This window comes from Garra rufa, chromosome 13, assembly GCF_049309525.1.
Source record: "Garra rufa chromosome 13, GarRuf1.0, whole genome shotgun sequence".
Taxonomy (NCBI): domain Eukaryota; kingdom Metazoa; phylum Chordata; class Actinopteri; order Cypriniformes; family Cyprinidae; genus Garra; species Garra rufa.
In genome coordinates this window covers 36335396-36362636 of record NC_133373.1, presented here as the reverse complement: position 1 = coordinate 36362636, position 27241 = coordinate 36335396, and the positions used below count along the sequence as shown (strand labels likewise).

The window sequence follows — 27241 nt, the reverse complement described above, 5'->3', positions numbered from 1 at the left end:
ATAAAATAATTAAAAAATAAAGATAAAAAAGAAAAGAAAAGAAAGTAAAATAATCAAATAAAATTAAAAAAGAAAGAAAAATAAAAGACAAAATAAAGTAAAATAACATTTAAAAAACTAAAAAGAAATCAAATAAAATAATAAAATGACTTCATGGGGAAAATAAATTATGTGCAGAATTTGGGATTCTTTAATCTCTAAAAAGCCTGCTTTTGAGGATTGTGAAAGCTGCATGTTTCATACTGAAGTCAAAGAGGCCTTCTCTGAGAAGGAGAGCACAGAAATTCTGCTCAAAATTCATGAGAGGAAAAAAATGGGGCAAGTGAGTAAAATGACAGCAGGTGTAAAGACATACAGATGATGGTGGTGTTGAGGAGGTGAGAGAGAGAGAGGATATCTAACCTTGTACTGGAACAGGAACAGGCCACAGAAGAGACTGTACAGGTCGGCCGTCAGCAGAGAGAGGTTCACCGCTGTGGCGCTGGTTCTTTTGATTACCACTGGCATGAAGCTGTACAAGCCAAACATGCACGCACTGAATCCAATGTACAGCAGCCCTGAGAGGACATAAAGATGTACAGCCACATCAGTCACTATATGGAAAATCTGAACAATACTTGAAAAAAAAAAAGTCACTGTAGAAAGATCCTTAATCTTTGGGGGAAAAAATGTTGATCAACAACCTTAAAAGTAAAGTATATATTTAAAAAATATATGATTTTGAATATATACTATACTATGCTATAATATGCTATAATATGCTATAATATGCTATAATATGCTATAATATAATATAATATAATATAATATAATAATTTGAAATGTATTGATCTATTATTTGTATTTATATTACTACATAATTATAATAATAACATATAATATAACATAATATATTAGAAAAAAAGTAAAAAATAAATACATTTAAAAATTTTACATTTTAAAATTATTTTAACAAATTAACTGAATTTAAAATATAATATAAAATAATAGTTTGGAATGTATTGGTCTATTACTTTTATTATTTATATTACTACATAAAAATTATAATAATGACGCATATAATATAACATTATATACTAAATTATAAACAGTACAATTAAAAAAATTTAATAAAAAAAAATACAAGTAAATATTTTAAAATATTAACTAAATATAATATAATATAATATATAATGGTTAGGACAGTATTGGTCTAATATTTTTATTATTTATATTACTTCATAAAAATTATAATAATTATACATATATAACAATAAAAAAAAAATATATATATATATATATATATATATATATATATATAAATTAAAAAGTATTTTAAATGTTAAGATATATATAATAAAGTATATATTTAAATAAACTGAATATATAATATAATATAATATAATTATAACATAATATGAAAATATAATAAATTATAAAAAAGTATAATTTAGAAAGTATTTAAAAATTTTAAGTATATATATATTTAAAAAAATACTGAATAATATAGTACAATATAGTATAATATAATATAATATAATATAATATAATATAATATAATATAATATAATATAATATAATATAATATAATATAATATAATATAATATAATATAATAGTTAGGACAGTATTGGTCTACTATTTTTATTATTTATATTACTTAGAAAAACGATAATAATGACATGTAATTTAACAATATAATAAATCACAAAAAAGTATATACAAGTATATATTTTTTTAATGAGCTGAATATGTAATATAATATAATATAATATAATATAATATAATATAATAAAATATAATATAATATAAGAGTTTGGAATGTATTGGTGTATGTTTTTTATATTGCATTATTTCATAATTATATAAAATTATACGTTATTATACTGTTGATTCTGATTGGTTAATTATGATATTCTGCAATTAAATATTTTTGTTACATGACTGCTAAACTTTAAAAGACCAGTTTTTGTCCTTTATATCACTCTGAAATCTTTTTTTTTTCTCACATAATAAAACAATTCTAACTCAAATCAATATTTCATATGAACTGCACTAACCTACTTTGCATCTGTGTCTTGATCTGGTTTATTTTGGAATAATTACTGTACCTGATTTCTTATTTATAATGCTTAATACCTATTCAAGGCGGTTCTTTAAAACATAGAATGTATTATAAGTAAAAGCAAATGATAACTGTGGTTACAATTTGACATGCTATTACAAATACCTCAATATAATGCATTATATATACAGGCTTTATAGAAAACATTGTAAACAGCTTCTATTATATTCCAGCTTCATATTGTGCCACAGCTAAAACCAGTGAGGAGTGCAGCACAATATTCAGCTGTTTGTGTCATGGAGGACAGAAAGTCAGCAGCTGTGATATTCTGCTCATAATTCATCCAGCACAATCGTAATGGAATTGGATGGCACAAAAAAATTTAATTATTCACTTGTGTTTTCTCAGGCCATTCATTTCAAAATGCGTTTGTAAAGGACACAACTTTTATTCCAGCAGATGGAGACGCAGCAGAAATGGAGACAGATAATGATAATTTGTTTTGAAATGAAAAAGCAGACAATGCTAACAAAATCTGCTTCCTGTCTGGCATCCCACCAAGTCACCAATTTCCCTTCTGTAGGTGAAGTGCACAATTCTTTTATGTTTTAATATATTTTTCCCATCTGGGTTTGGGAAATATAAGAGAAAAGCATAGGGAGAAAAAACTGAGACCACTAGAAGAAGAAGAATATTGATTATCGAAAAAAAAAAATACTCAGGATCTAAAAAAAATAAATGCTTATAATAATAATAATAATTCATGAGTTGTCCTATTACAAATATTAATACTGTAATGTTCAAAACCTGTATGTACACTACCAGTAAAAGTTTTTGAACAGTAAGATTTTTAATGATTTTTAAAAAGTCTCTTCTGCTTCAAAATACAGCAAAACCAGTAAAAATTGGAAATATTTTTACTATTTAAAATAACTGTTTTCTATTTAAATATATTTTAAAATGTAATTTATTTCTGTGATCAAAGCTACATTTTCAGCATCATTACTCCTGTATTCAGTGTCCCATGATCCTTCAGAAATCATTCTAATATGCTGATTTGCTGTTCAAGAAACATTTATTAGTAGTATTATTATCAATATTTAAAAGTTTTCAGGATTCTTTGATGAATAGAATGATCCAAAGATCATTATTTTTCTATTATACACTATACCATTAGAAAGCAAACACATATTAATTATAGAAATGCATACTTTCATTTAGCAAGGATGCTTTAAATTGATCAAAAGTGATGATAAAGACATTTTTAATGTAAAAAAAACTATTCTATTTCAGATAAATGCTGTTCTTCAGAACTTTCTATTCATCAAAGAAACCTGAAAAAATTATACTCGGCTGTTTTCAACATTATAATAATAATACATGTTTTTTGAGCAGCAAATGAGAATATTAGAACGATTTCTGACGGATTGTGTGACTGCTAAAAATTCAGCTTTGAAATCACAGGAATAAATTACATTTTAAAATATAATCAAATAGAAAGCAGTTACTTAAAATAGTAAAAATATTTCAAAATGTTACTGTTTTTGCTGTAACAGTAAGTGATTTTTATCTTTGTATTTTTACATTTTATTAATATTAAGCACAGAGACGGCAGAAGGAATATTATTTGTTGCCGCTTTAAGAGCCACACTGATCCAATATACTGTTACACATGTATTTTCATTCTCAACTGTTTATGATCATTTAAGACATAACTGACAAGGGTTTACATGAATAATCACCAAGCGCCTCATTTTGAAATATTTTTGGGTGTATTTGACCTTTTAGGCGCGCACCTTGAGCTAAAAGATAACTTTACATGTCCGTGTTCTGCTCTGTCTCTGAGCGCATACACAAAACAGTGCAAATTTTCCTTTGTGCTTTTAAAAACACAAAATCAAAGAAACATTAATAAATCAAGCATGTCCCGTTTCATGATTTGCATGTGAAATTAGGCTTTTATGGAGGAGCGAAAGCGCACCACTGTGCATTTCCGAATATGGATTCATAGCCAATGTTTCACTGTAGACATCCTCTGATGCCAATTTGGTAGACATCGCCCAACCCTTGTACAGGATCAACTCTGCAACCTTTGAGGTAACAACAAATAATCAGCTTGTACCCGGTAAGGACAAATCAATGTCAGGATTATATCACACTATATATTTCAGAGCTCGCTGCTGTTGGTTCTCAGGCTATGAGGCTTCGAAGCTGAGCAGAAGGCTTCATAACTTATTCAGATGCCTTGCTAACACTGTTTGGCGATGTAGCACATCAGAGAATTATAAGTTGTCACCTGCTATTCAAGGGAAGTTCAGATCTATCTGTAGGCGAGGATTTAATGTGACGCTGTTAAAAAAAAGGCTGAAATAAACCTGTTAAAAACTTCTATCATTAATTGGAGGTGATGACAACATTTTTAAATGGATTTAAGCGTGGATCTGACAAATCTAACTAATGATTCAGCCAGAGCAGAGTAACAGTTGAGGTCAAAAGTTTACATTCCCCCTTTCAGAATCAGCAAAATGTTAATTATTTTACCAAAATAAGAGGGTTCATACAAAATGCATGTTATTGTTTATTTAGTACTGACCTGAATAAGATATTTCATATAAAAGATGTTTACATATAGTCCACAAGAGAAAATGATAGATAAATTTCTAAAAATGTTTCAAAAGTTTACATCCCCTTGATTCTTAATGCTGTGTTGTTATCTGAATGATCCACAGCTGTGCTTTGTTGTTGTTGTTGTTGTTGTTGTTGTTGTTGTTGTTGTTTAGTGATAGTTGTTTATGAGTCCCTTGTTTTTCCTGAACAGTTAAACTGCCTGCTGTTCTTCAGAAAGATCCTTCAGGTCCTACAAATTCTTTGGCTTTCCGGAACTTTTGTGTATTTGAACCACTTTCTACAATGACTGTATGATTTTAAGATCCATCTTTTCACACTGAGAAGGAAAAATGTACACATCTCCATTCTTTTCAAAGGTTTTCACCCCCTGGCTCTTGCATGATTTTTCCTTCTGGAGCATCAGTGAGCATTTGAACCTTCTGTAATAGTTTCCTCAGTTGTTCCTGAAAAGATGGATCTCAAAATCATATAGTAATTGTTGGAAATGGTTCAAATACACAAAAATGCTGGAAAACCAAAGAATTTGTGGGACCTGAAGGATTTTCCTGAAGAACAGCAGGCAGACTCATGAACAATTACTAAACAAAAAATAAATAAAATCATCATCATTCAGATAGCAACACAGTATTAAGAATCAAGTGTATGTAAACTTTTGAACAGGTCATTTTTATAAATTCAACTATTATTTTCTCCTATTTTCTGAAGAAAACAACTATCACTAAACTATCAAAAATACAGTATTAAGAATCAGGTGTATGTAAACTTTTAAAAAGGGTCATTTTTATAAGTTCAACTATTTTCTCTTGTGGACTATATGTAAACGTCTTTTATGAGAAATATCTTATTCAGGTCAGTACTAAATAAACAATAACATGCAGTTTGTATGATCCTTTTTATTGTGGTAAAATAACATAATGAACATTTCTGAAAGGGGGATGTTAACTTTTGACCTCAACTGTAGTAGTGGCAAAAATAATATAAAAGCAAATTATAAATCTAAAATATATTTGGACACTTTTGGAAACTTAAAGATAGTTCACCCAAAAATGAAAATTCTGTCAATAATTTGACAGAAACGACACCCTCATGTCGTTCCAAACCCATAAGACCTTGTTTCTTCTTCAGATCACAAATTAATGGACTATTTTAACAATGTCCTTACTACCTTTCTGAGCCTTGAACGTGGTTTAGTTGCACTGTCTATGCAGGGTCAGAAAGCTCTTGGATTTCATCAAAAATATCCTAATTTGTGTTCCAAAGATGAATGAAGAAGTAATTAATGACAGAATTTTAAGTTCTGGGTGAATTTTCACTTTAATTAACACTTTAAAATGCATAGCATTGCATTTAATAACAAGTTTATTGAAGCATTATGCTTAAAAAAGCCTTTATTTCCTTAAAATAAAACCCAATTTTTGACATTCATTTTCTAATGCAAAAGAACGCTAAAGAAATTCAAGAAAAAGAAGTTCAAGAAATTTGCTGAAAATGTACTCACCTTTAGGCTATCCAAAATGTAGGTGAGATTGTTTCTTCATCAGAACAGATTTGGAGAAATTTAGCATTACATCACTTGCTCACCAATGAATCCTTCGCAGTGAATGGGTGCCGTCAGAATGAGAGTCCAAACAGCTGATAAAAACATCTCAATAATCCACAAGTAATCCACACAACTCCAATCCATCAATTAATGTCTTGTGAAATGAAAAGCTGCATGTTTATAATAAACAAATCCATCATTAAGACATTGTTTAAAGGGCTCTACACTTACTTTTCACAAGAGCTCCTAACTTAAATTTTTTTGGAGCACAGTCAAAATTTTAGGAGCACATTCTAAACAATAATCAAAAAATCTGATAAAAAATTAGCCTTCCCATTACGAGGTGATATTTGACTCCTTAAAGTGATTCACAGGGGAATTTAGTTTTTACCTTTGTTTTTACCTTTCATATGTTTAATGAGGCTCAGAGGTGACATGAGTGTCCAGAATCCAGAATGCATAATAACGCTTCCTCCAGTGAAAAAGTCCATGTCGTTCTCTCACAACAAAATCCACTGACATATTTGTTTAGATCTGTTTTTCGACTGTTTTCACTTGTAAACAGTGCTTGATCTGTGCATATTTCTGTGAATTTTTCACTGGAGAAAGCAAAATTATGGATATAGGTCTCATCTTTTAGCTGAAAGCAGCAGCTTGATTTTAAAACTATCTTAAAGATTGATTTATTACAAATATGCATCTTGTGTATTACTTCACTTTTGGATTATTGTCTTTATCAGCTGTTTAGACTCTCATTCTGACGGCACCCATTTACTGCAGAGAATCCATTGGTGAGCAAGATTTCTCCAAATCTGTTCTGATGAAGAAACAAACTCATCTACATCTTGGAAAGCCTAAGATTGAGTACATTTTAATCAAATTTTCATTTTTGGGTGAACTATTCTTTTAAAGGAACACTCCACTTTTTTTGGAAATAGGCTCATTCTCCAACTCCCCCCCGAGTTAATAAGTTGAGTTTTACCGTTTTGAAATCCATTCAGCCGTTCTCCTGTTCTGGCGATATCACTTTTAGCATAGCTTAGTATAGATCATTGAATCCTATTAGACCAATAGCATTACGTTCAAAAATGACCAACGAGTTTCGATATTTGTCTTATTTAAAACTTGACACTTCTGTAGTTATATCGTGTACTAAGACCGGTGGAAATGCAAAGCTTAAATTTTCTAGGCTGATAAGATTAGGAACTACACTCCCATTCCGGCGTAATAGTCAAGGAAGTTTGCTGCCGTAATATGGCTGAAGCAGGAGCAGTAATACCACGCAGCACATGTGCAAATGCTAAACTAGCTGGGAACTCATTTCTGATAATACTCCGCCTGCTTCGGCCATATTACGGCAGCAAACTTCCTTGACTATTACGCCGGAATGGAAGTGTAGTTCCTAATCTTATCAGCCTAGAAACTCGCAGCTTTGCATTTACACCGGTCTTAGTACATGATATAACTACAGAAGAGTCAAGTTTTAAATACAACAAATATGGAAACTCGTTGGTCATTTTTTAATGTGATGCTATTGGTCTAATAGGATTCAATGATCTATGCTAAGCTATGCTAAAAGTGATATCGCCAGAACAGGAGAACGGCTGAATGGATTTCAAAACGGTAAAAATCAACTTATTAACTCAGGGGGAGTTGGAGAATGAGCCTATTTCCAAAAAAAGTGGAGTGTTCCTTTAAGCACCCAAATACTTCTGAAGTCATTGTATATTAATAAATAAAATGCATGCAATGATACGTAAATAAATATAAATTTTCTCATATTCTTAGTCAAGGACGGCAGCAACATAACTAATGCATTGTCATCAACATGCCCTCGTTATTTTTCAAGGGCATCACAGTTTTGGCGGGAGACGTTCCTTCTTCTGGCATGAAGCGCGTTACTTGCAACAGCCCTGACAGTTAATGACGTTGCCCCCTCAAGCGACTCTAGACTTGCTAATGTCCCTGTGACAAGCCAGCATCCTCCTGGGATCCAACCCAAATGCTGCCTTTGGCACGGCCTCTCAACACTTCATCAAGCCGCATCAATCTGGATTAAACTTAAGTGACTTCCTGGGTCATAAAAATACACTGCATTTGAGGTTGCTAGTTTTGCCAAGTCTCATCTAAATGGGATTACAAACCGAATGATATTTTGTAATGACTTCTAATCAGATGTGTTTAACAGTAACAGTAGTAAAATTACTGTAACGCACTGCCTGGAGTGGCTTATTATTTTAATGAATCTGTTTTTGTGTTTGTGCATTAATTTTCTAAGAGGAAGTTGCACAGGCGTGTGTATTTATACACGGGGTAGAGATGTCACGGACTGCATATGCAATTAATTTTCTTAATTGTCTTTTGTCAACAGTTTAAATATGCCTGTTATCGTTTGTGAGGAAGTCAAATTGAAAGTCACATCTTCTGGTTTTGCTGCTCCAGCATCTCTCCCTGAGCTCAGCAGCACGTGTGCAGCAATATTTAATCAGCCCCATCCGTTCACAGCTGTCTGGTGTTGTTTCTAAGGAGGTTTCAAGACCAGACCTCTGTATATTTGAGTGCAGTGCTATGAAAGCTGTTTTCTCAACTCGGTTGCACACAAGATCCCTTGAAAGCGGGCGTCTGGAGTGTGGTTTACGCACTTTGTGATTTATATTTGCAATGAAAGCTCTCCAGCCTAATTTGAGGAAACGAACCGCTATTGATGAGGCATATTTTGTTAGATCTGTCACAAAAGATTCCCAAGATAAATGGAAAATGCTTACCGGTTGACAAAGGAAATTGAATTCTTGTTAGAAATATGGGCAGAAAAAAAACACGACTCGATCGATTAAATAGCGGAAACTGTTCTGGTGGTAGGAAATATAGTTATTTTCTTTTTTTTAAATGGAATTTATTCATGTGATGGCAAAGCTGAATTTTCAGGATGATTACTCAAGTTTTCAGCGCCACATGTTTTTTGCAGAGCTGCTTTTCTGGAATATTTATCTGGTTTCAAAGATTTCTAAATATTTTTACTGGAAGATAGATAGATGGATGGATGGATAGATAGATGAATAGATAGATATGTAATAGTTTAAAGAACTTTTTAAGACCTTCACAAATAAAATTCATATATCATAATTAATAATTAAAAATATATAATATATAGTAATATAGAAAACTGTAAAATGACTGTAAAAAGCATGAAGCACTGAAGTTTACAGGTTTTCACTGAAAGAATTTTTTTAATAAAAATTAATTTCACGTTTCAGCCTTTCAAGCATTTTAAAGAAAAATTATCAAAAATATTATTTATTATATTTATTTAAACTATTATCAATCAATTACTATATGAATTAAATAACACTTTTTAATTTCTTAATTGTTTGTGTCGATCCACCAATTCACATTTACAACTCTTCGTGTTTGCAGCATAAAAACATGGTTTGATTTTGACATTGGTCTGAACAAAAACAGCAGACAGGATTATTGAAAGATGCAAATTCATTCTTTGCCAGCAGATGGTGCTTTTGGTAGGGCAGAAATATAAGACTTTTTATGGTCTTAAAGAAGTAGTTCACTTCCAGAACAAAAATCTCATTTTTTCCTCCAACTTCAAAATCGTCCTACATCGCTGCAGAAGTACCAACCCAGTGTTTACAAAGTGAACATGCAAAGGTGGTCAAACGCCCTTAACAAAAAATGGTAAAACAGCGATGTAGGGCGATTTTGAAGTTGGAGGAGAAAATGAGATGGGAGTTTTTCGGACCGGTTCACGCAGAGCTAGACAAGACGAGCGTTTGAGCTTAAAAAGTATACAAATTCTTTTTTCTTTCTTTTTTTTTTCAGAAAATAACCGATCATTTAGCTAATAAAAGAGAGCCTTTTAGCCCTTTGAAGCTGCATTTAAACTGCATTTTGGAAGTTCAAACTCGTGGGCACCATTGAAGTCCACTATATGGAGAGAAATACTGAAATGTTTTCCTCAAAAACCAATTTCTTTACAACTGAAGAAAGAAAGGCATGAACATCTTGGATGACAAATGTACGACTTTTTAATGACTCACCGAAACCCTGAAAGATGCATTTTCTAAAGACATGTCTTAAAATCTTCAGTTAAGTTTTAAGTTTTTTTTAAGTAATTTTTATTTAAACTGGAAAATAGATGAAATACTTGCTAAGAATAGGGTTATTTACAGTAAAACTGCTTTCGGTGTCAGTGGTACATTGTGAAAAGAGACCAATGGGAGGGAGAGGATGATTGAATTCAACTCAGGTTGGGATCAAGCAATCAAACCAAGCGTGAAAACCGTCAAAATCAGCAGCTTACCGATTTGCCAGTCCCACTGCACCTTCAAAAGTTCCTTGTGCTCCATAATGGCCCTGAAAAACAGAAACACAGCACAACTCACATCAGCCACAGCTGAGCTGGGGAAAAACCAGAACGTCAATAAAAGATAAATAGCGACAGTGCCGAAGTCTCGACAGCATGCTTCATTTTGACAGGTGGGCAATTTCGGCAACAACGGGCAGCGTGACAAATCCAGCCAGCCTGAGCAAAGAGCGGTCAATCTCCCCTGAAGCCCTCCTGCACAGTCCGAGGGATTCCAGTGACACGCGGCCGGTTCTGTATGAGCTTTTCCGACTTACTAACAATGACAGGTCATCCCATCCCCCCCACGCACAATTAAAGCCGCACAGGAAACAATCCTCCGGCCCCGTGTGACACCTCTGTAGAGCCGTCACAGGGCCGCACTGATGATCTGTTGCCAAGGTTACAAGTCTCGTCGGCCGACAGCGTCTAGAGGTGCATCAGCGGGAGACCGTTCCTGAAGCCCTGAAGCCTGCAGATGAAACTATTTGATGCAGGCAGAGACTGAGAGAGAATATTCCAGATCCAGTGAGGTTGTCACGCCGCTTCCTCCAGAGCCCTTTATGAAGCAGTCAGACTTTAAGTGCATGCAAGGCTTGACTGTCGTCCACAATTCCATCCCGCTGTCAGATATGAATGCCTTTCAGCATAATTACACCCAGCTGGCATGAATAAACAGTGTTGTTGGCGTTTATGTAAATACGCCACAAATATAGATGTTAAAGCACACTGAAGCTTCGGCAACGGGGGAATAAAGGTGTTAGATGAGAATGCGACTCCAGCTGGAGCTGCTGTATGTTTGTGGCCATCCAAATGGGCCTCGTTTGCAGATGGATAAAAAAGACGCGAGACCAGAACCTTCCAGCTGGCTCACGCTTGGAAGTAGCTGGGATATGTGGTGCCGCAGATCCAAACGGCTCTGGTGGAAATGATAATTAAACACGCAGGCTGTGTAATACGTCAAACTGTGAGGAGGATCTGAGGATGACGGCAGGTGGATGGCATCGCAGTCCAACTAGAAAAATCATTACGTTTCTGTGAAAACCAAGTAAAGGGGATCTCTCCTGCTAGAGCATTAAATAATCATCAGTTACTGGTAAATTCTGATAATTTACGTATCCCAATGTCATTTCAGATGTTCATGTCTTTCTTTCTTCAGTCGAAAAGAAATAAAGGTTTTTGAGGAAAACATTCCAGGATTTTTCTTCATATAGTGGACTTCAATGAGGATTAACAGGTTGACTTCGGTTCACAAAGGTAGGGTAGGTGCGAAAAACTCAAATTTTCTCCTACAACTTTAAAATCATTAAGCATTGTTGTTTTACCTTTTTTTGTAAAGTGCGTTTGACTTTCTTTGCATGTTTGCTTTTTAAACACTGTTTACTAAGGTTGGTACTTCCACCTACGTCACACTTGACCTTTCCAACGTAATGTGTGAAGTCAAGCTAGTGCAAGATGAGCATGTGTGTATAAGAAGCATATCAATTTTTATTTTTTTTGGAAAATGCCCGTTTCGCTAGATAAGACCCATATTCCTTGGCTGGAATCGCTTAGAGCCCTTTGAAGCTTCACTGAAACTGCAAATTTGGACCTTCGACCCGTTGATCCCCATTGAAGTCCACTATATGGAGAAAAATCCTGGAATGTTTTCCTCAAAAACCTAATTTCTTTGTGACTGAAGAAAGAAACATATGAACATCTTGGATGACATGGGAGTGAGTAAACATTTTTATTCTGGATGTGAACTTTAATATCAATAAAATATGTTATGGAAATATGTCTTAGGTAGCACGGGTGTGTTTGTAGCAATAGCCAAAAATACATTGTATAGGTCAAAATTATAAATTTTTCTTTTATGCCAAAAATCATTAGGATATTAAGTAAAGATCATGTTCAATGAAGATATTTTGTAAATTTTCCTACCATAACTATATCAAAACTTAATTTTTGATTAGTAATATGCATTGCTAAGAACTTAATTTGGACTTTATTGGCGTTTTTTTTTGTTGTTGTTCCCAACAAATCCCAACAAACCATACACCAATGGAAATCTTATTTATTCAGCTTTCAGGTGGTTTAAATCTCAAATTTAATTTAATTTTAATTTAATTAGAATTTTTATTTAATTTTATGCATCCTTGCTGAATAAAAGTAATATTTTTTTTAAATAAATCTTACTAACCCCAAACTTTTCAATGGTAGTACATAATATGCATCCCTAAATTACAGTCATTAAAACACCGTGTCATGTTAAAGAGACAAAAAAAATAATTTTCTTAAAAATATAAGTGTAATAGTTCATTTGTCAAGTTCTGTAAGTATCCTAGCATATTGACGGCATCAAAGCTAAGAGACTTACAATCTACAATTACAATTATTTGGTCTTTAAAAGTTGATAATAAGGGACTTACAGTTGGATACCACTGAAGAAGGAGCCAAAGAGTCCCATCATTCCCAGGAATTCGACCCGGCTCAGGTTCTTTACAATGAACTCCTCACATACATTGGAGATTCCATAGAGCGTCGCTCCCGCAAGAACCAATAAATCCCCTAAGAGTTTATGGTCCCCTATAAGGAACAGATATGAGCCTTGTATTAGATAATACACATATTGGCTATCTGGTCTACCAGGTTGCTTATTGGATATAAACAGTATATGCTAAAAAACTTAAAAGCACTCAAAAACAATGAGAATGAAAATAATAAATTCTGGAACTCAAAAGCAAAGCAATGCATGTGTAAGAAATCTCAATTCTCAGGGAGCACACATGCTGATAAAATGTATACTTGAATGCACGCTTAGTCACTCTGGATAAAGGCATCTGCCAATGCATAAATGTAAATGTAACATTCACCCAGCGGTAGGTAAATTATTCAAAGACAACATTAACAACAGCAGAATCGCTGCAAATTAGTGTGATTTTCATTAGACCGCCCCGTGGGGATAGCTGTGTGTGAAACTGTATGGACAAGCCCCTACTGTTCATTCATATTTAATAATGGACTTTGAAACTGAATCAATCGGCATGATCCAGGATTCTCGAGAGGATTGGGCAGTGCTTTACACTGATGTAATGTCTGGACTGTGGCTGCACGTGAAACAAAACACCACCCAGGGGGAAATGAGAGAGGGTTATGTACCACAGCAATGTGAGGGACGAGGACTTACCGAGGCCTTGCTGTCGGCCCACCAGGACGTCAGCGCCCACCATGCAGCCCATGCCCAGGAGACATACGCCCACGCCTACAAAGTGCAGCACTTTATACCTGACTAACAGGAAGAACCATGACAGCAGCAACACCACAGGAATCACGAAGCAGTCCAGTAGCTGTGGAATACATAAAAATTAAATATACTCAATAAAAATCTAAAACATGCACACATTTATCCCATATTCATACAAGATGAAAATAATTCACAATAGGCATTTTTAAATTAAATTCCTGAAGTTAAATTAAGTATATATATATATATATATATATATATATATATATATATATATAGAGAGAGAGAGAGAGAGAGAGAGAGAGAGAGAGAGAGAGAGAGAGAGATAGTACAACAGATAGATAGTAGGACAGATAGTAAGATTGATAGTACAACAGATAGCATGATAAATAGATAGAATGACAGAATGAAAGATAGAATAGTATGATAGATAAAACGATAGACAGTAAAATATAAAAATAGATAGATAGATAGATAGATAGATAGATAGATAGATAGATAGATAGATAGATAGATAGATAGATAGATAGATAGATAGATAGATAGATAGATAGATAGATAGATAGATAGATAGATAGATAGATAGATAGATAGATAGATAGATAGATAGAACCAACTTTCTGTTGGATTCAACTCCTCACAGCACAGAAATTCAATTCAGCTCAAGTACTTAAAGGGAAGCATTTATTTAATTCATTATTTTTCAATGCTGGTTCATAACTTTCACCAGAAACCTCCTTGGATAGAAGTGTGGAATTTCTGAACTCATTTAAATAGTTCTGCCGTGATGTTGCAGTGGGCATATTTGAGTTAACTGATCCAATTTTCAGCTCTAACCTATTCATATTCCTCTAGCGAGGTACTGAAAAGTTTAGAGGAAATACATTTTTCATAAGGCCTCAATGACTGAAGGACACACAAGAGATATAATGAGGTCATAAAATTTATACAACGCCTCCATTTATGCACCAAAATCAGATACATTTGTTCAAACTCCACATTATTTGGCTCAGTCGATAAAACGAAAAAGAGAAAAGTAGAGAAAATACAAGCAGAATTAGTCAAGACATTTGCATTCTGGACCTCAGCCAACACCATGACCATCTATAACAAGTTATCATCTACTCTTAATGGGCAAACGTTTTAAAGAGCGGCTCCATCGCATGGTTCGGCATGACTGCCTATTAATATTGATGAGCCGGTGTGAAACCTCATTACCGTCTATATAAAAATGTTAAAATACACTCGTTGTGAACCACAGGGGAAATGGCACGCAAAATTTTGGCAGGTAGGAAGCATCTCTTCACACGGAGAACAGCAAAAACATGATGCGCTCCAGTGTGGGATGAGCAGAAACCCGACTGACCTCATCAAACAAGCTATCATGTTAGACTAGAAATGTGAAAATGGTGCTCTTTTAGAGCTGAAAATGCACTAGTTCTGTTAAAGCTTTGGCTTGTTCATTAGCTGTTTACCACATTTCTGTTTGTGACTTTATTTGATTCTTTTGAGTCTACAATTTACTGATGTACCATTAAAAAAAATCAATAGTTAACCGCAAAACCAGTTATTATGTTAACACTGTAAATTATGATACATTTATGTGGGATAGATAAGACTCTTAGTGTTGCATCAATACACCAATAGGTAGCGATAAGCGACCTAATGAGCGAGTCACTGAATCGTTCATAAAATCGAACACTGATTCACAAAGGAACTGAATCATTAACTCAAATTGAATCAATATTTCAAAAACAGAATCATTCAGTAATGAAACAGCAAGCAATAGAGCAAAAACAGCTCCGTTTCATACATATAACTCAATGTTAACTTCTTTAACAATTGTTTTATAAAAGTCATATAACTTCTCAGAATCTTAACATGACAGCGAATTAGTAACACTTTTTAAATACCAATGCACTTAATGTTAACTGTAGAGTTTCTCGTTGGCAAGTCAAAAAAAGAGTATGTTAAATTAATAAATGCATCTAACAGAAAAAAAATTCAAGCAAGAGGTTTCAGTTCATTAGAGAGTGTTGTAATAAGTGTCAGTGCTGAAATCTAAATGTTTTTAATGTTTTGCTGTTTGTCATTAGTGCGGATCTAGTTATAAATCTGACAGTTTTTCACTTATCTATTGCTCATCTGCACACTGTGCTCAGTTCCAAACAAATGTTGCTCATTTTCATCCAATGATATACAGCTGAAGTTTTGGTTTATTTTAATTACAAATTGAACCCAGGAGACGTTACACTGAAGGAAAAGTGTTCTTCTAGCCAGCAACCTTAGACATTAACAATTTTAATGAGATTATGAAACACAAATATATACCACATACATCTGAGCACCTAAACTGATTGATATTATAATACAATATTGTAATAAACTTACTGAAAAAATATTATATAAACATAGTGTCAATTTAACAACAAAATAATTACACTTTGAAAAAAAAAAACATTTAATCATACTCCCTGACCTATATAAATTATGTAATAAGACATTTTCCTACCATTAGTGCAATTCAAGCTTACTTTATTGCAAGAAAAAAGTCAGAATTGTGAGATATAAACTTGCTCAAAATTGTGGGATATAAACTCACATTTGCAAGTAAAAAGTCAGAATTGAGAGTAAAAAGCCAGAATTGTGAGATATAAACTCGCATTTGCTAGAAAAAAGTCAGAATGCGAGATATAAACTTGCATTTGTGAGAAAATAGTAAGAATTAAAATCTGAATTTTGCGAGAAAAAAAATCTTAATTGCAAGATAAGTCAGAATTGTGAGATATAAACTCACAGTTGCGAGAAAGAAGTCAGAATTGCGAGAAAAAAGTCAAAATTGTGAGATATAAACTTGCATTTGAGAAAAAAGTCAGAATTGCGAGTAAAAAGTCAGAATTACTATTTAAAAAAAGTCAGAATTGCGAGATATAAACTCACATTTGCAAGAAAAAAGCCAGAATCGCAAGATATAAACTTGCATTTGCGACAAAAATGGTCAGAATTGCGAGAAAAAAATCTGAATTTTGCAAAAGAAAAAATCTGAATTGCGAGACAAGTCAGAATTGCAAGATATAAACTCGCATTTGCGAGAAGAAAAGTCAGAATTGCGAGATATAAACCTGCATTTGAGAAAAAAAGTCAGAATTGCAAGGAAAAAGTCAAAATTGTGAGATATAAATTCGCATTTGTGAGAAAAAAGTCAGAATTAAGAGTTTTTATTATGCAATTTCTTCGAAAAACAGAGAAAACTGGCAGTTTTTATCTCATAATTCTGACAATTTTGAGTTTATATCACTCAATTCTGATAAAAAATTACGGCAATAACCTTTTTTCACTTTTTATTCAGTGCCAAAAACAGGCTTCCCTACATAATTGCAAGAATTCAGAAAAAATAGTCAATATTGTGAGATTAAAAAAAAAAAAATGCAGTTACAAACTTTATAAACTTAGAATTCTGGGGAAAAAAGTCAAATGACCTTTTTTTTTTCATCCCATGCCAGAAACAAGCTTCCATAGCTTGCTCATCTAAAACCACCTGACCTTCTAAAACAAAGTGTCGCCCATCTACAGTATTTATATTAAAGTTGGTTGCACACCAATGCAGTAGAAATAATTAGGAACTCAGGTGGCATGCTTCAGGGTTCCTGTGTTTGACTGACCTGCATGAGCGTCTGGTTCCACTGTCTGATCAGAGACGCTGCAGTCTCCATGGCTCTGAGCAGTATGAACTGTACAATGGTGAGAGTCTAATTCTTTTTTGTGCAGGGTAGGGAACACAGAGACAGATAATGCTTTAAAGTCAGGGGCACAGGTTGTGCTGCGCAGACACCAGAGAAGTGCTGAACCGTGGGTACCTGCTGATTGGTCGCAGTGGGCAGAGAGTCTTGAAAACAAATCAGTGCAAGTGTGGAGGGATGTTATGTACCTATTATTTTAAGCCAGTTCTGGCACACTGGGTGCCCTAGGCGAGATAAAACATAACCCAAACAACATGGCAGTTCAATACAGACTATGTAAATTGCCTGCAAGTGGATAATTCAGATTCTGAGCTAATATACTGTATTATACAACAGTACTTTCTGGTCCTTGAATCAGATTGGCTCATAAGAGTGATATTTTAGTGATAACAGAACTCTTTGCGGTATTTCTCACAGTAAGTGTTATGGTAAACGCCCAAATCCACTAATTTCATAAAAAATAATGGTTTTGTGTCATGGAATGTAGTTTTTGAGGCGAGAATGTACTTGTTTAGACTTCTAATATGCTGTTTGTTAATAAAGATTACGTCTATTTGAAAATTTGCTGAGCTTGTTACTAGTTCCTTTGTTACTAGTCCTACAGTGATGTTTTGGAATTAGTAACGGAGGCTTGGGCTCAACTGTTGAACCTTCTACTTGAGATTTGAATCCATGTGAAAACTCACTTATTGTGTTTAATAAACTAAGCTAAGCTGCAACTTAACTTGACAGCCAGCGATCATGCAGTTTCAATGTATACATTAAAGCAGCTTTAATATTTCCACAATATTTCTGTTCCACAGAAAAAGTCGTATTTGAAATTCACAATAATTACGCTGTTTATTTGCATGCATTGTATGCTTTTGTTTTCCCTCAGTTCATTAAAGAAATTTAGCAATTAGCATTCAAAACAAAAAAGACTTAAACGATAACTATTGCCAAAATGCAACCTGGGCAGTTTTTTTTACTGTAAACGAGACAAACTTATATCTAAAAGCATAATTATGACAAACGAGCCGTTTTTGAGATTGACCGTGATTTCGTTTTGTGGTCAATGGCCGGAGAATGGGAGTACTAGGGGCATACATTTGAGCGTATCAAAATCGATATTCTTACAACACTAAGAAGGTTCGACACACCATGAAACTTTGCTCGAAGTATCGCCTGGGTCTCTACACATGAACTCCAGCATTGAGAACATTGTTTGTGTACACAGAGTTTACTAAAAAGAAAGGTTTTGAACAACTCACTTACACTGTTTGGTTTGGGTTTCCGCTCGCAGCCGTCTTGCCAGTCAAGAAGTGTCGATCTCCGAATGCGAATGAATGGACTCCATAGGACGAAATATTAGGCTTATATGAGGCTCTTTTTACAACTAGAAGGTTAATATTGTTTTTCACTTGCGACAAAACAACAAATTAGCCGTGCATTTATATGGAAATATACTTTCTTTCTATCCATCTTTACTCTCCTCGCACTCTGAGATCGACACTTCTTGACTGACAAGACTGCTGCGAGCGGAAACTCAAACAGTGAAAGTGAGTTGTTCAAAACCTTTCTTTTTAGCAAACTCTGTGTACACAAACAATGTTCTCAATGCTCGAGTTCATGTGTAGGCGATACTTCGAGCAAAGTTTCATGGTGTGTCGAGCCTTCTTAGTGTTGTAAAAATATCGATTTTGATGCAATCAAATTTAAGCAAATGCATTTTTATCTCACGTTTGATTTTGTGACCACTATCGGTAAGGTTGAATGTAGGCGATATATAATTTTTTTTTTTACAATAGTGCATTAACCTTTAAGCATGACTTTGGACATTTAATTTCCAAAATGATGCAATATATACAACAGCCTACATAATAATATGTTCCCAAATTTGTAAATTAGATGCACGTTTGTGCACTGGAAGACCACAAAGCTTAGCAATTGTTTAGTGAATTTGCTTCAATATATTTTATAATGACACATAAATATATAATAATAAATAACATTTTATTTACATGCACTGACTGCTTTTTGTTTGTAAATATGTGTAAATTACCACAAGAACTTGAAACAAGTATGCAAATGACTTGACTAAAATGCTTGCACCTGATTAACCTGGATAGTGGGTGGGTTGTGAATAAGACAGGTGTGTAGACTAAAAAATATCATGTGCAAAAGCATAAAAATGTACCTTTACCTACATTCTTTTTTTGTATATGTACTAATACATATACTTTACTGCAGTTTCCAGATGAAGTGAGCACTATTGACAGTAAAACGACAACAACTTTTGCTCCTTTTTACACAAATTATAACAAGGACAAGGAATATAGATTAAAAAATAATTAAGAATTTTGCAGTTTCTTGCAAAACAGTTTTGCCATAGTGCATAATTTGTAAACTAATACATTTTGATGTTTGCATCACATAACTAGTTTCACATGTTAAGCTTTTCTTATGTAGTAAACTTGCTCAGTAATGCACCCGGTACATTATTGCACTTGCGATACATAGCGTTCAAAGCCAAGTAAATGAGCTCAATGACTAGAAACAATCTAAAATGTCATTGTTGCTTCAGCAAATGCATTTTTATCTCATGTTTGATTAAGTTAACACTATCGGTTAGTTTAGTGTAAAGTTTATGATATGGTACTTTCTCACAATAAAGCATTAAGCTTTTTTAAATTCAATTTTCAAAACGTTGCAATGCAACAACCAACATAATAAAACATTGCCAAATTCATGTTCATCTGTTTTGGATAAACACACTCACTGGACATTTCACTTTTAAGGGGATAGTTCGCAAAAAAATTAAAATTCTGTCATTAATTACTACACCCTCTAACGGGTTCGAAACCCGTTAGACCTTTGTTCGTCTTCGGAAGACAAACTACGATATTTTAATGAAATCCGACAAACAGTCTTTTTAAGCAAGTCTGACGATTTTGACAGAGAGGATGACTTGCAATTTTTTGCCCAGCTTTAATTATTTGAACCAGCACCACACACACGTGTTGCGGTACTCTTGTAAATGTGTGAGTAGACTGACACAGAACAGAAGAAATTGTTGAATAATACAAAAAGTATTCTCGTAGCTTCATAAAATTAAGGTCGAACCACTGATGTCACATGGACTATTTTAATTATGTCCTTACTACCTTTCTGGGCCTTGAACGTGGTAGTTGTGGTGCTGCCTATGCAGGACCAGAAAGCTCTTGGATTTCATCAAAAATATCCTCATTTGCGTTCCTAAGATGAACAAAGGTCTTACAGATTTGGAACGACATGAATTTTCATTTTTGGGTGAACTATCCCTTTAAGTTGTTGCAAAAACTGCATTTAAGTCGAACTTCTTTTTACAAACAATAATCAGGAACGTTAATTAGCAAAGACACTGCAAATAGGGGTTTGCACAGTTGCAATCAATACCCACAAAAACTCTAAGGTGGGCATGGTGTTTGTTTGTGTTTTTTGGAGCTTACAAAATCGAACCGCATCTGTATTCACCTGTATTCCTGTGCTATCATAATGCTATGGGATCTTATCACAAAAAAAAAATCAATAACAACACCACTCCGTCTTGTTTTAAGACATGTACTTTTTTGTGCACATTATAAAATCCTTATTGATCAGAGCTGATCCTCTCAGTTACGCCTGCAGATCTGATAAAAGTCTCTTTAAGTGTCTAATGGTAGGGTAGACTATGCTAATATATGACTGGATGCCAGTACGTTCGCTAACAAATAGCTGATGACAGTCTTTGCATCAACAAGGGCGGTCGTAATGACCGTCGGTGGTTGCAACAGAAGAGTGAGGAGTGAAAAAAAAATCAATCCTTTTCTCTGCTGGAATCTCTAATAATCATTGAGAACTCCTCTGGCCACTAATCAAACACCATTAGCGTTGACGTGAATAAGGCTCTTTCAGCACTAGCAGCACTGTAATGAAGATTAAATGACAAGCACAATGTGAAGCAAACAGGCGAGATTTAACTGCCAATCGGACAGACTCAAAGAAAACCCCAAGCCAGTGCGTTTTTTGCTTCTTGGGCCGTTTCATAATCTTTTTAGTCTTTTATTTCCCTCAAAAAGACTTGTAAACACATTAATATACCTGAACGCTAGTCAGTGTCGTGTACTGGTAGGCTTTGATGACCAGGTAATTGGCCTCTATATCAATCAATCCCAGAATCATGTACTTCCACCATCTTCTCTTCAGTATCGCCAGCAGATTCTCCTCTCCTGTGGGAAAACATGAAGGTACACAGTGAATTCACTTATTAAGAGAGTCTCCTGTGGTATAATCCGTTTTACACGATCAATACAAACTTATGTACAAAACTGTTTGGGGAAAAAACAGTCAATCGGTTGAATTTTTAGTCAATTAGGCTAAAGCAGCTATTAAAATCATCAGTTTGAGTTTAAACAAGCAGAACAATCCTGGAATCTTGGAGGTCAAAAGTTTACATACACCTTGCAGAATCTGCAAAATGTTAATTATTTTCCCAAAATAAGAGATAGTAAGAGGGATCATACAAAATGCATTTTTTAAATGTTTTTTTTTATTTATTTAGCACTGACCTGAATAAGATATTTCACATAAAAGATGTTTACATAATAGTCCACAAGAGAAAATAATAGTTGAATTTATGAAAAATGACCCCGTTCAAAAGTTTACATACACTTGATTCTTAATACTGTGTTGTTAATGATTCACAGCTGTGTTTTGTTGTTTAGTGATAGTTGTTCATGAGTTCCTTGTTTGTCCTGAACAGTTAAACTGCCTGCTGTTCTTCAGAAAAATCCTTCAGGTCCCAAAAATTGTTTGGTTTTTCAGCCTTTTTTGTGTATTTGAACCCTTTCCAACAATGACTGTATGATTTTGAGATCCATCTTTTCACATTGAGGACAACTGAGGGACTCAGTTGCAACTATTAGAGAAAGTTCAAACGCTCACTGATGCTCCAGAAGGAAAAACCATGCCTTAAGAGCTGGGGGTGAAAACTTTTGAACAGAATGAAGATATGTACATTTTTCTTATTTTGCCTAAATATCATATTTTTTCATTAAGTAGATCCCCCTTTGAAGCTACAGAACATACTTGCATGTGTCCCAGAAGACAAAATAAGTTAAATTTACCCTGATCTTCAAATTCAAGTTTTAATGCATCATGTGTCCATCTGAAGCATCAGTGAGTGTTTGAACCTCCTCTAATAGTTGCATAATAGTTCCTCAGAGAAAAGATGGATCTCAAAATCATACAGTCATTGTTGGAAAGGGTTCAAATACACAAAAAAAAAAATGCTGAAAAACCCAAGAATTTGTGGGACCTGAAAGAAACTGTCTGAAGAAATACAAAATATGTAAATGTATTTTATGTGAAATGTCTTATTCAGGTCAGTACTAAATAAAAAAGAGCATGCATTTTGTATGATCCCTCTTATTTTGGTAAAATAATTAACATTTGGCAGATTCTGAAAAGTGTATGTAAACTTTTGACCTTAACTGTATTTTTTATATGAAATAATGCTCTTTTGAACTATTTATATCATATATATCATACTTTGCACAAACATATTAAGCAGCACAACTGTTTTCAACAAAAAGAAATGTTTCTTGAGCAGCATATTAGAAAGATTTCTGAGAGTGGAGTAATGATGCTGAAAATTAAGCTTTGCATCACAGGAATGAATTATATTTTAAAATTTGCAGTTATTTTAAATTGTAACAAGTTTTCACAATATTACAGCTTTTACTTTATTTGTAATTAAATAATTGCAGCCTTGGTGAGCATGAGAGACTTCTGATGTCAGAGTTCAACTTAAAACACTTTCCACAATCCACATTTTGTAGGTTCATGAGATATAGAAGTGTACAATACATAAGCAAAATACAAGATTATTTAGAAGATTATAAGAAAGATCCAAATAAAAATAAGCTTGTTTGTTCTTTTACACGAAACTACACATTAACCAAACAGGTCTACAGACTTGTCTACTGATCCAACGTTGAGGAAATAAAATAGAACAGCCCGTTTCTTTTTTATTAAAATACTGCAGTATTCTTTTGGCACAGCAAAGCTGTTCTTGGAATAAATATCAGTTTTCTATAGAATCCTAACAGCAGAAGCACTGCAGGTAAAAAAACAAGATGAACAGAACTTAAGAACAAAAGTCCTTGCAGACATTCTAACTTTGCACACATACTTAGTTTCATCATTATGTATATTACTTTAAAATGAGGAAAGTGGAAACGTGATCATTGATCACCAAGTGTCCTTCTCACTTGTTTTGATTTTCTAAGTGAACACGAACTCTGCAGTGAACAAACTTATTCTTGACATATTCTAGAAACTTTTAATTGACAATGGATTGGATTTCTTTGTAAGCCCTTATAAATCAATTCATCAGGCCTTTTCAACATGTCCTAGGGCTTTTGAAAAAAGCACCTGCTCTGCCGAGCAGCAGACTAAGAATCAGAAAATAAAGATAATTGCTTTAATCTAATCGAACACAAAACAAATGCTTTGGCAACTTCCACAGTCTTAAATTTAATTAGGAAATGAAAGTTAAGGACAAGTGGTAAAGTCAAGCAAACATCTGCAGACCAAAAAAACTAAAGATTACTGAATGAGCCGCCGGAATATAAAGAAAACATATGTCAAGTGTTGGCTTTCATCCGTATGCTGTGACTGTAATAAACTAAATGTACTTAACTCTATGTTAAGAAGTAAACAATTTAATCCATTATCTACTGAGATTGTATGAAAGACACTGGTACAATAATTTATTGTGCAATTAAAGGGAATAACAGATTGTAGCAAGTCATGCTCCAAAAATCAACATCAAAATAGCCATAAACTACTTCTAGAATCACATTCAATCACTAAACTTGAATGTTATTAATAATCAAAGTCAGCGGATCTCAAATAATTTGTAAACGGAAGCTGACCTGGAATCTTTTTTATTTAGACTGGGAATAAAATAAAATAAAATAAAATAAACCAAAAATCACCATCAAAATAGCTATTAATATGGTGAAATATTACCTGAAATATTTTTAATTTAGACTGGGAAAAAAATAAAATAAAATAAAATAAAAAAATAGCTATTAACTGCCATTACCTATGGAGAAATATTACCTGAAATATTTTTAATTTAGACTGGGAATAAAATAAAATAAAATAAAATAAAATAAAATAAAATAAAATAAAATAAAATAAAATAAAATAAAATAAAATAAAATAAAATAAAATAAAATAAAATAAAATAAAATAATAAAATAAAATAAAATAAAATAAAATAAAATAAAATAAAATAAAATAAAACATCAAAATAGCCATTAACTGCCATTACCTATGGAGAAATATTACCTGAAATATTTTAATTTAGACTGGGAATAAAATCAAATCAAATCAAATCAAATCAAATCAAATCAAATCAAATCAAATCAAATCAAATCAAATCAAATAACAGCCAAAATAGCCATTAACTGCCATTACCTATGGAGAAATATCACCTGAAATAGTTTGTATTTAGTCTGAAAATAAAATAAAATAAAATAATCCAAAAATCGACACCAAAATAGCCATTACCTATGGAGAAATATTACTTAAAATTGTTTGTATTTAGACTGGGAAGAAAAGAAAAGAAAAGAAAAGAAAAGAAAAGAAAAGAAAAGAAAAGAAAAGAAAAGAAAAGAAAAGAAAAGAAAAGAAAAGAAAAGAAAAGAAAAAGAAAAAGAAAAAGAAAAAGAAAAGAAAAGAAAAGAAAAGAAAAGAAAAGAAAACCATGATCCAAAAATCATCATCAAAATAGCCATTAACCACCATTAACTATGGTGAAATATTACCTGAAATATTTTCTTATTTAGACTGGTAATAAACTAAACTAAAATAAACTAAAACATTTTTTTAATAAGGTTTAAGAAGATATTTTTTTATTCAATCTATTAAAATTAAAATGCATTGCTTTGCGCTGTATGTGTAATTTTAATGTTTCAATATCGGATAACATTTGCGGATACCTCTCACTGGGGTCAGATTTGACAGTCAGGAGAAAAGTAATTTAAATCTGATTCATCTGAAAACAACAACAGAGGATAAAAGCACTGGAAATATGATAGAAACAGCATGTAAGATCTCAAATCTCTCTGATGATAGATATGCGATTATATTAGACTTCCGATCTGTGTTTTATAACATTTTAAAATAAAATAAAATAAAATTCTGTTCACACTGCTTTTTCTACACACTGTAAGCAGGTAGTAAAAAAAATTTAAATCATACAGGTTTCGAATGACATGTGGATGAAAATGATGACCGATTTTTCAGCTTTATAGGGATATATGACACTGAACCATTCTCCATGAGGAATATCATTTTGCTTTCGAATCATATTATCTATTCCCACCTCCCATTCGTGAGAATGTTAATGGTGTGTGCCATTATATCGACTTTAACGCAATGACCACAGGCAGCAGCTGTGACAGAGATGTCATCATAGTGCTGGTCGAATAAGGAAGGAAAAATTACTCTTAAAGACAGGTCATTCTGAGAGACCATATAATAATCCCATTCCATTTCTAAAGATGGACCTCTCGACAGACGACTCTTCTTCACACTGGCAGCGCGGAGCCCATATGTCCTCAAAGTTGAGATGGACACCTGCTGCTGGATGGTCTCAGATTTTAGGAAAGAGATGTGAAAAGAGCCAAGATCCATTATAGAGTTGAAGTCAAAATTTTACAGAATCTGCAAAATGTTAATTATTTGACCAAAATAAGAGAGATCATATAAAATGCACGTTGTTTCTTATTTATTACTAACATGAAAAAATATTTCACACAAATACGTTTACATATAGTCCACATGAGAAAATAACTGAACTTATAAAAATACCCCACTTAAAAGGTTACATACACCTGATTCTTAATACTGTGTTTTTTGGTTTGTTTTTTGGTTTAGTGATAGTTGTTTGTTAGTTGTTTTCTTCAGAAAAATACTTTAGGTCCTACAAAGTTATTTTTGTGTATTTGAACACTTTGCAACAATGACTGGTAGGTAGGGCTGTGCAATTAATCGAAATTCGGTTTCGATTTCGATTTCTGCTTCAAACGATCATGAAAATGCAGTAATCGAGATGAAACGATTATTGCGCCCCATTCTGCCCTTTTACCAGTGGTGCGCTTTCGCTCCTCCATAAAAGCCAAATTTCACATGCAAATCAGCTAAATCATGTAAGGTGGCTTTCATAAAATGGGACGTGATTGATTTATTAATGTTTCTTTGATGTTGTGTTTTTAATAGCACGTAAGAAAACTTGCGCTGTCCTTTGTTAATGCGCTCAGAGACGGAGATGAAAGTTATCTTTTAGCTCAAGGTGCGCACCTAAACGGTCAAATACACGCAAAAATATTTCAAAATGAGGGGCTTGGTGATTATTCATGTAAACTCTTGTCAGTTGTCTTAAATGAACATAAACAGTTGAGAATGAAAACCCGTGCGTAACAGTGTAATGGGTCCGTGTGGTTAAAGCGGCAACACATAATATTCCTTTTGGCGTCTCTGTGCCTAATATGAATAAAATGTAAAAATACGTTTTATACAAGAAACATTACTCACTGCTCTTGAATGAAGGACGTTTTTAGTTTTAATAAGAAACAAAGCATGTTTAACTATTAGAGTGAAGACATTGTTTTATTTTACATTCAAATTCAATTTCTGTA

At 33.3% G+C, this 27241-nt stretch overlaps 1 protein-coding gene across 1 annotated transcript; it reads right to left on the bottom strand.

Moving 5' to 3' along the window:
* Positions 1-248: 248 nt before the first annotated feature.
* slc35f1 (solute carrier family 35 member F1) lies at positions 249-26237 on the bottom strand. Its single transcript, XM_073852789.1, has 7 exons — positions 26111-26237; positions 21630-21757; positions 13735-13894; positions 12977-13133; positions 10524-10576; positions 403-557; positions 249-263 (listed from the first exon to the last, which is right to left on the bottom strand). The coding sequence occupies exons 1-7, from the start codon at positions 26235-26237 to the stop codon at positions 249-251; spliced, it is 795 nt and encodes a 264-aa protein (XP_073708890.1).
* Between the last annotated feature and the right edge of the window lie 1004 nt (positions 26238-27241).

Bases quoted from the DNA above. Each gene is read 5' to 3' on its own strand.
- slc35f1 (XM_073852789.1), bottom strand. From the start codon at position 26,237: ATGGATCTTGGCTCTTTTCACATCTCTTTCCTAAAATCTGAGACCATC. The intron at 13,895-21,629 runs GTATATTAATGT...TGTATTCCACAG, and splicing joins CGACACTGACTAGCGTTCAG to CTACTGGACTGCTTCGTGAT. The intron at 13,134-13,734 runs GTAAGTCCTCGT...TGTTCCTTATAG, and splicing joins GGGCCGACAGCAAGGCCTCG to GGGACCATAAACTCTTAGGG.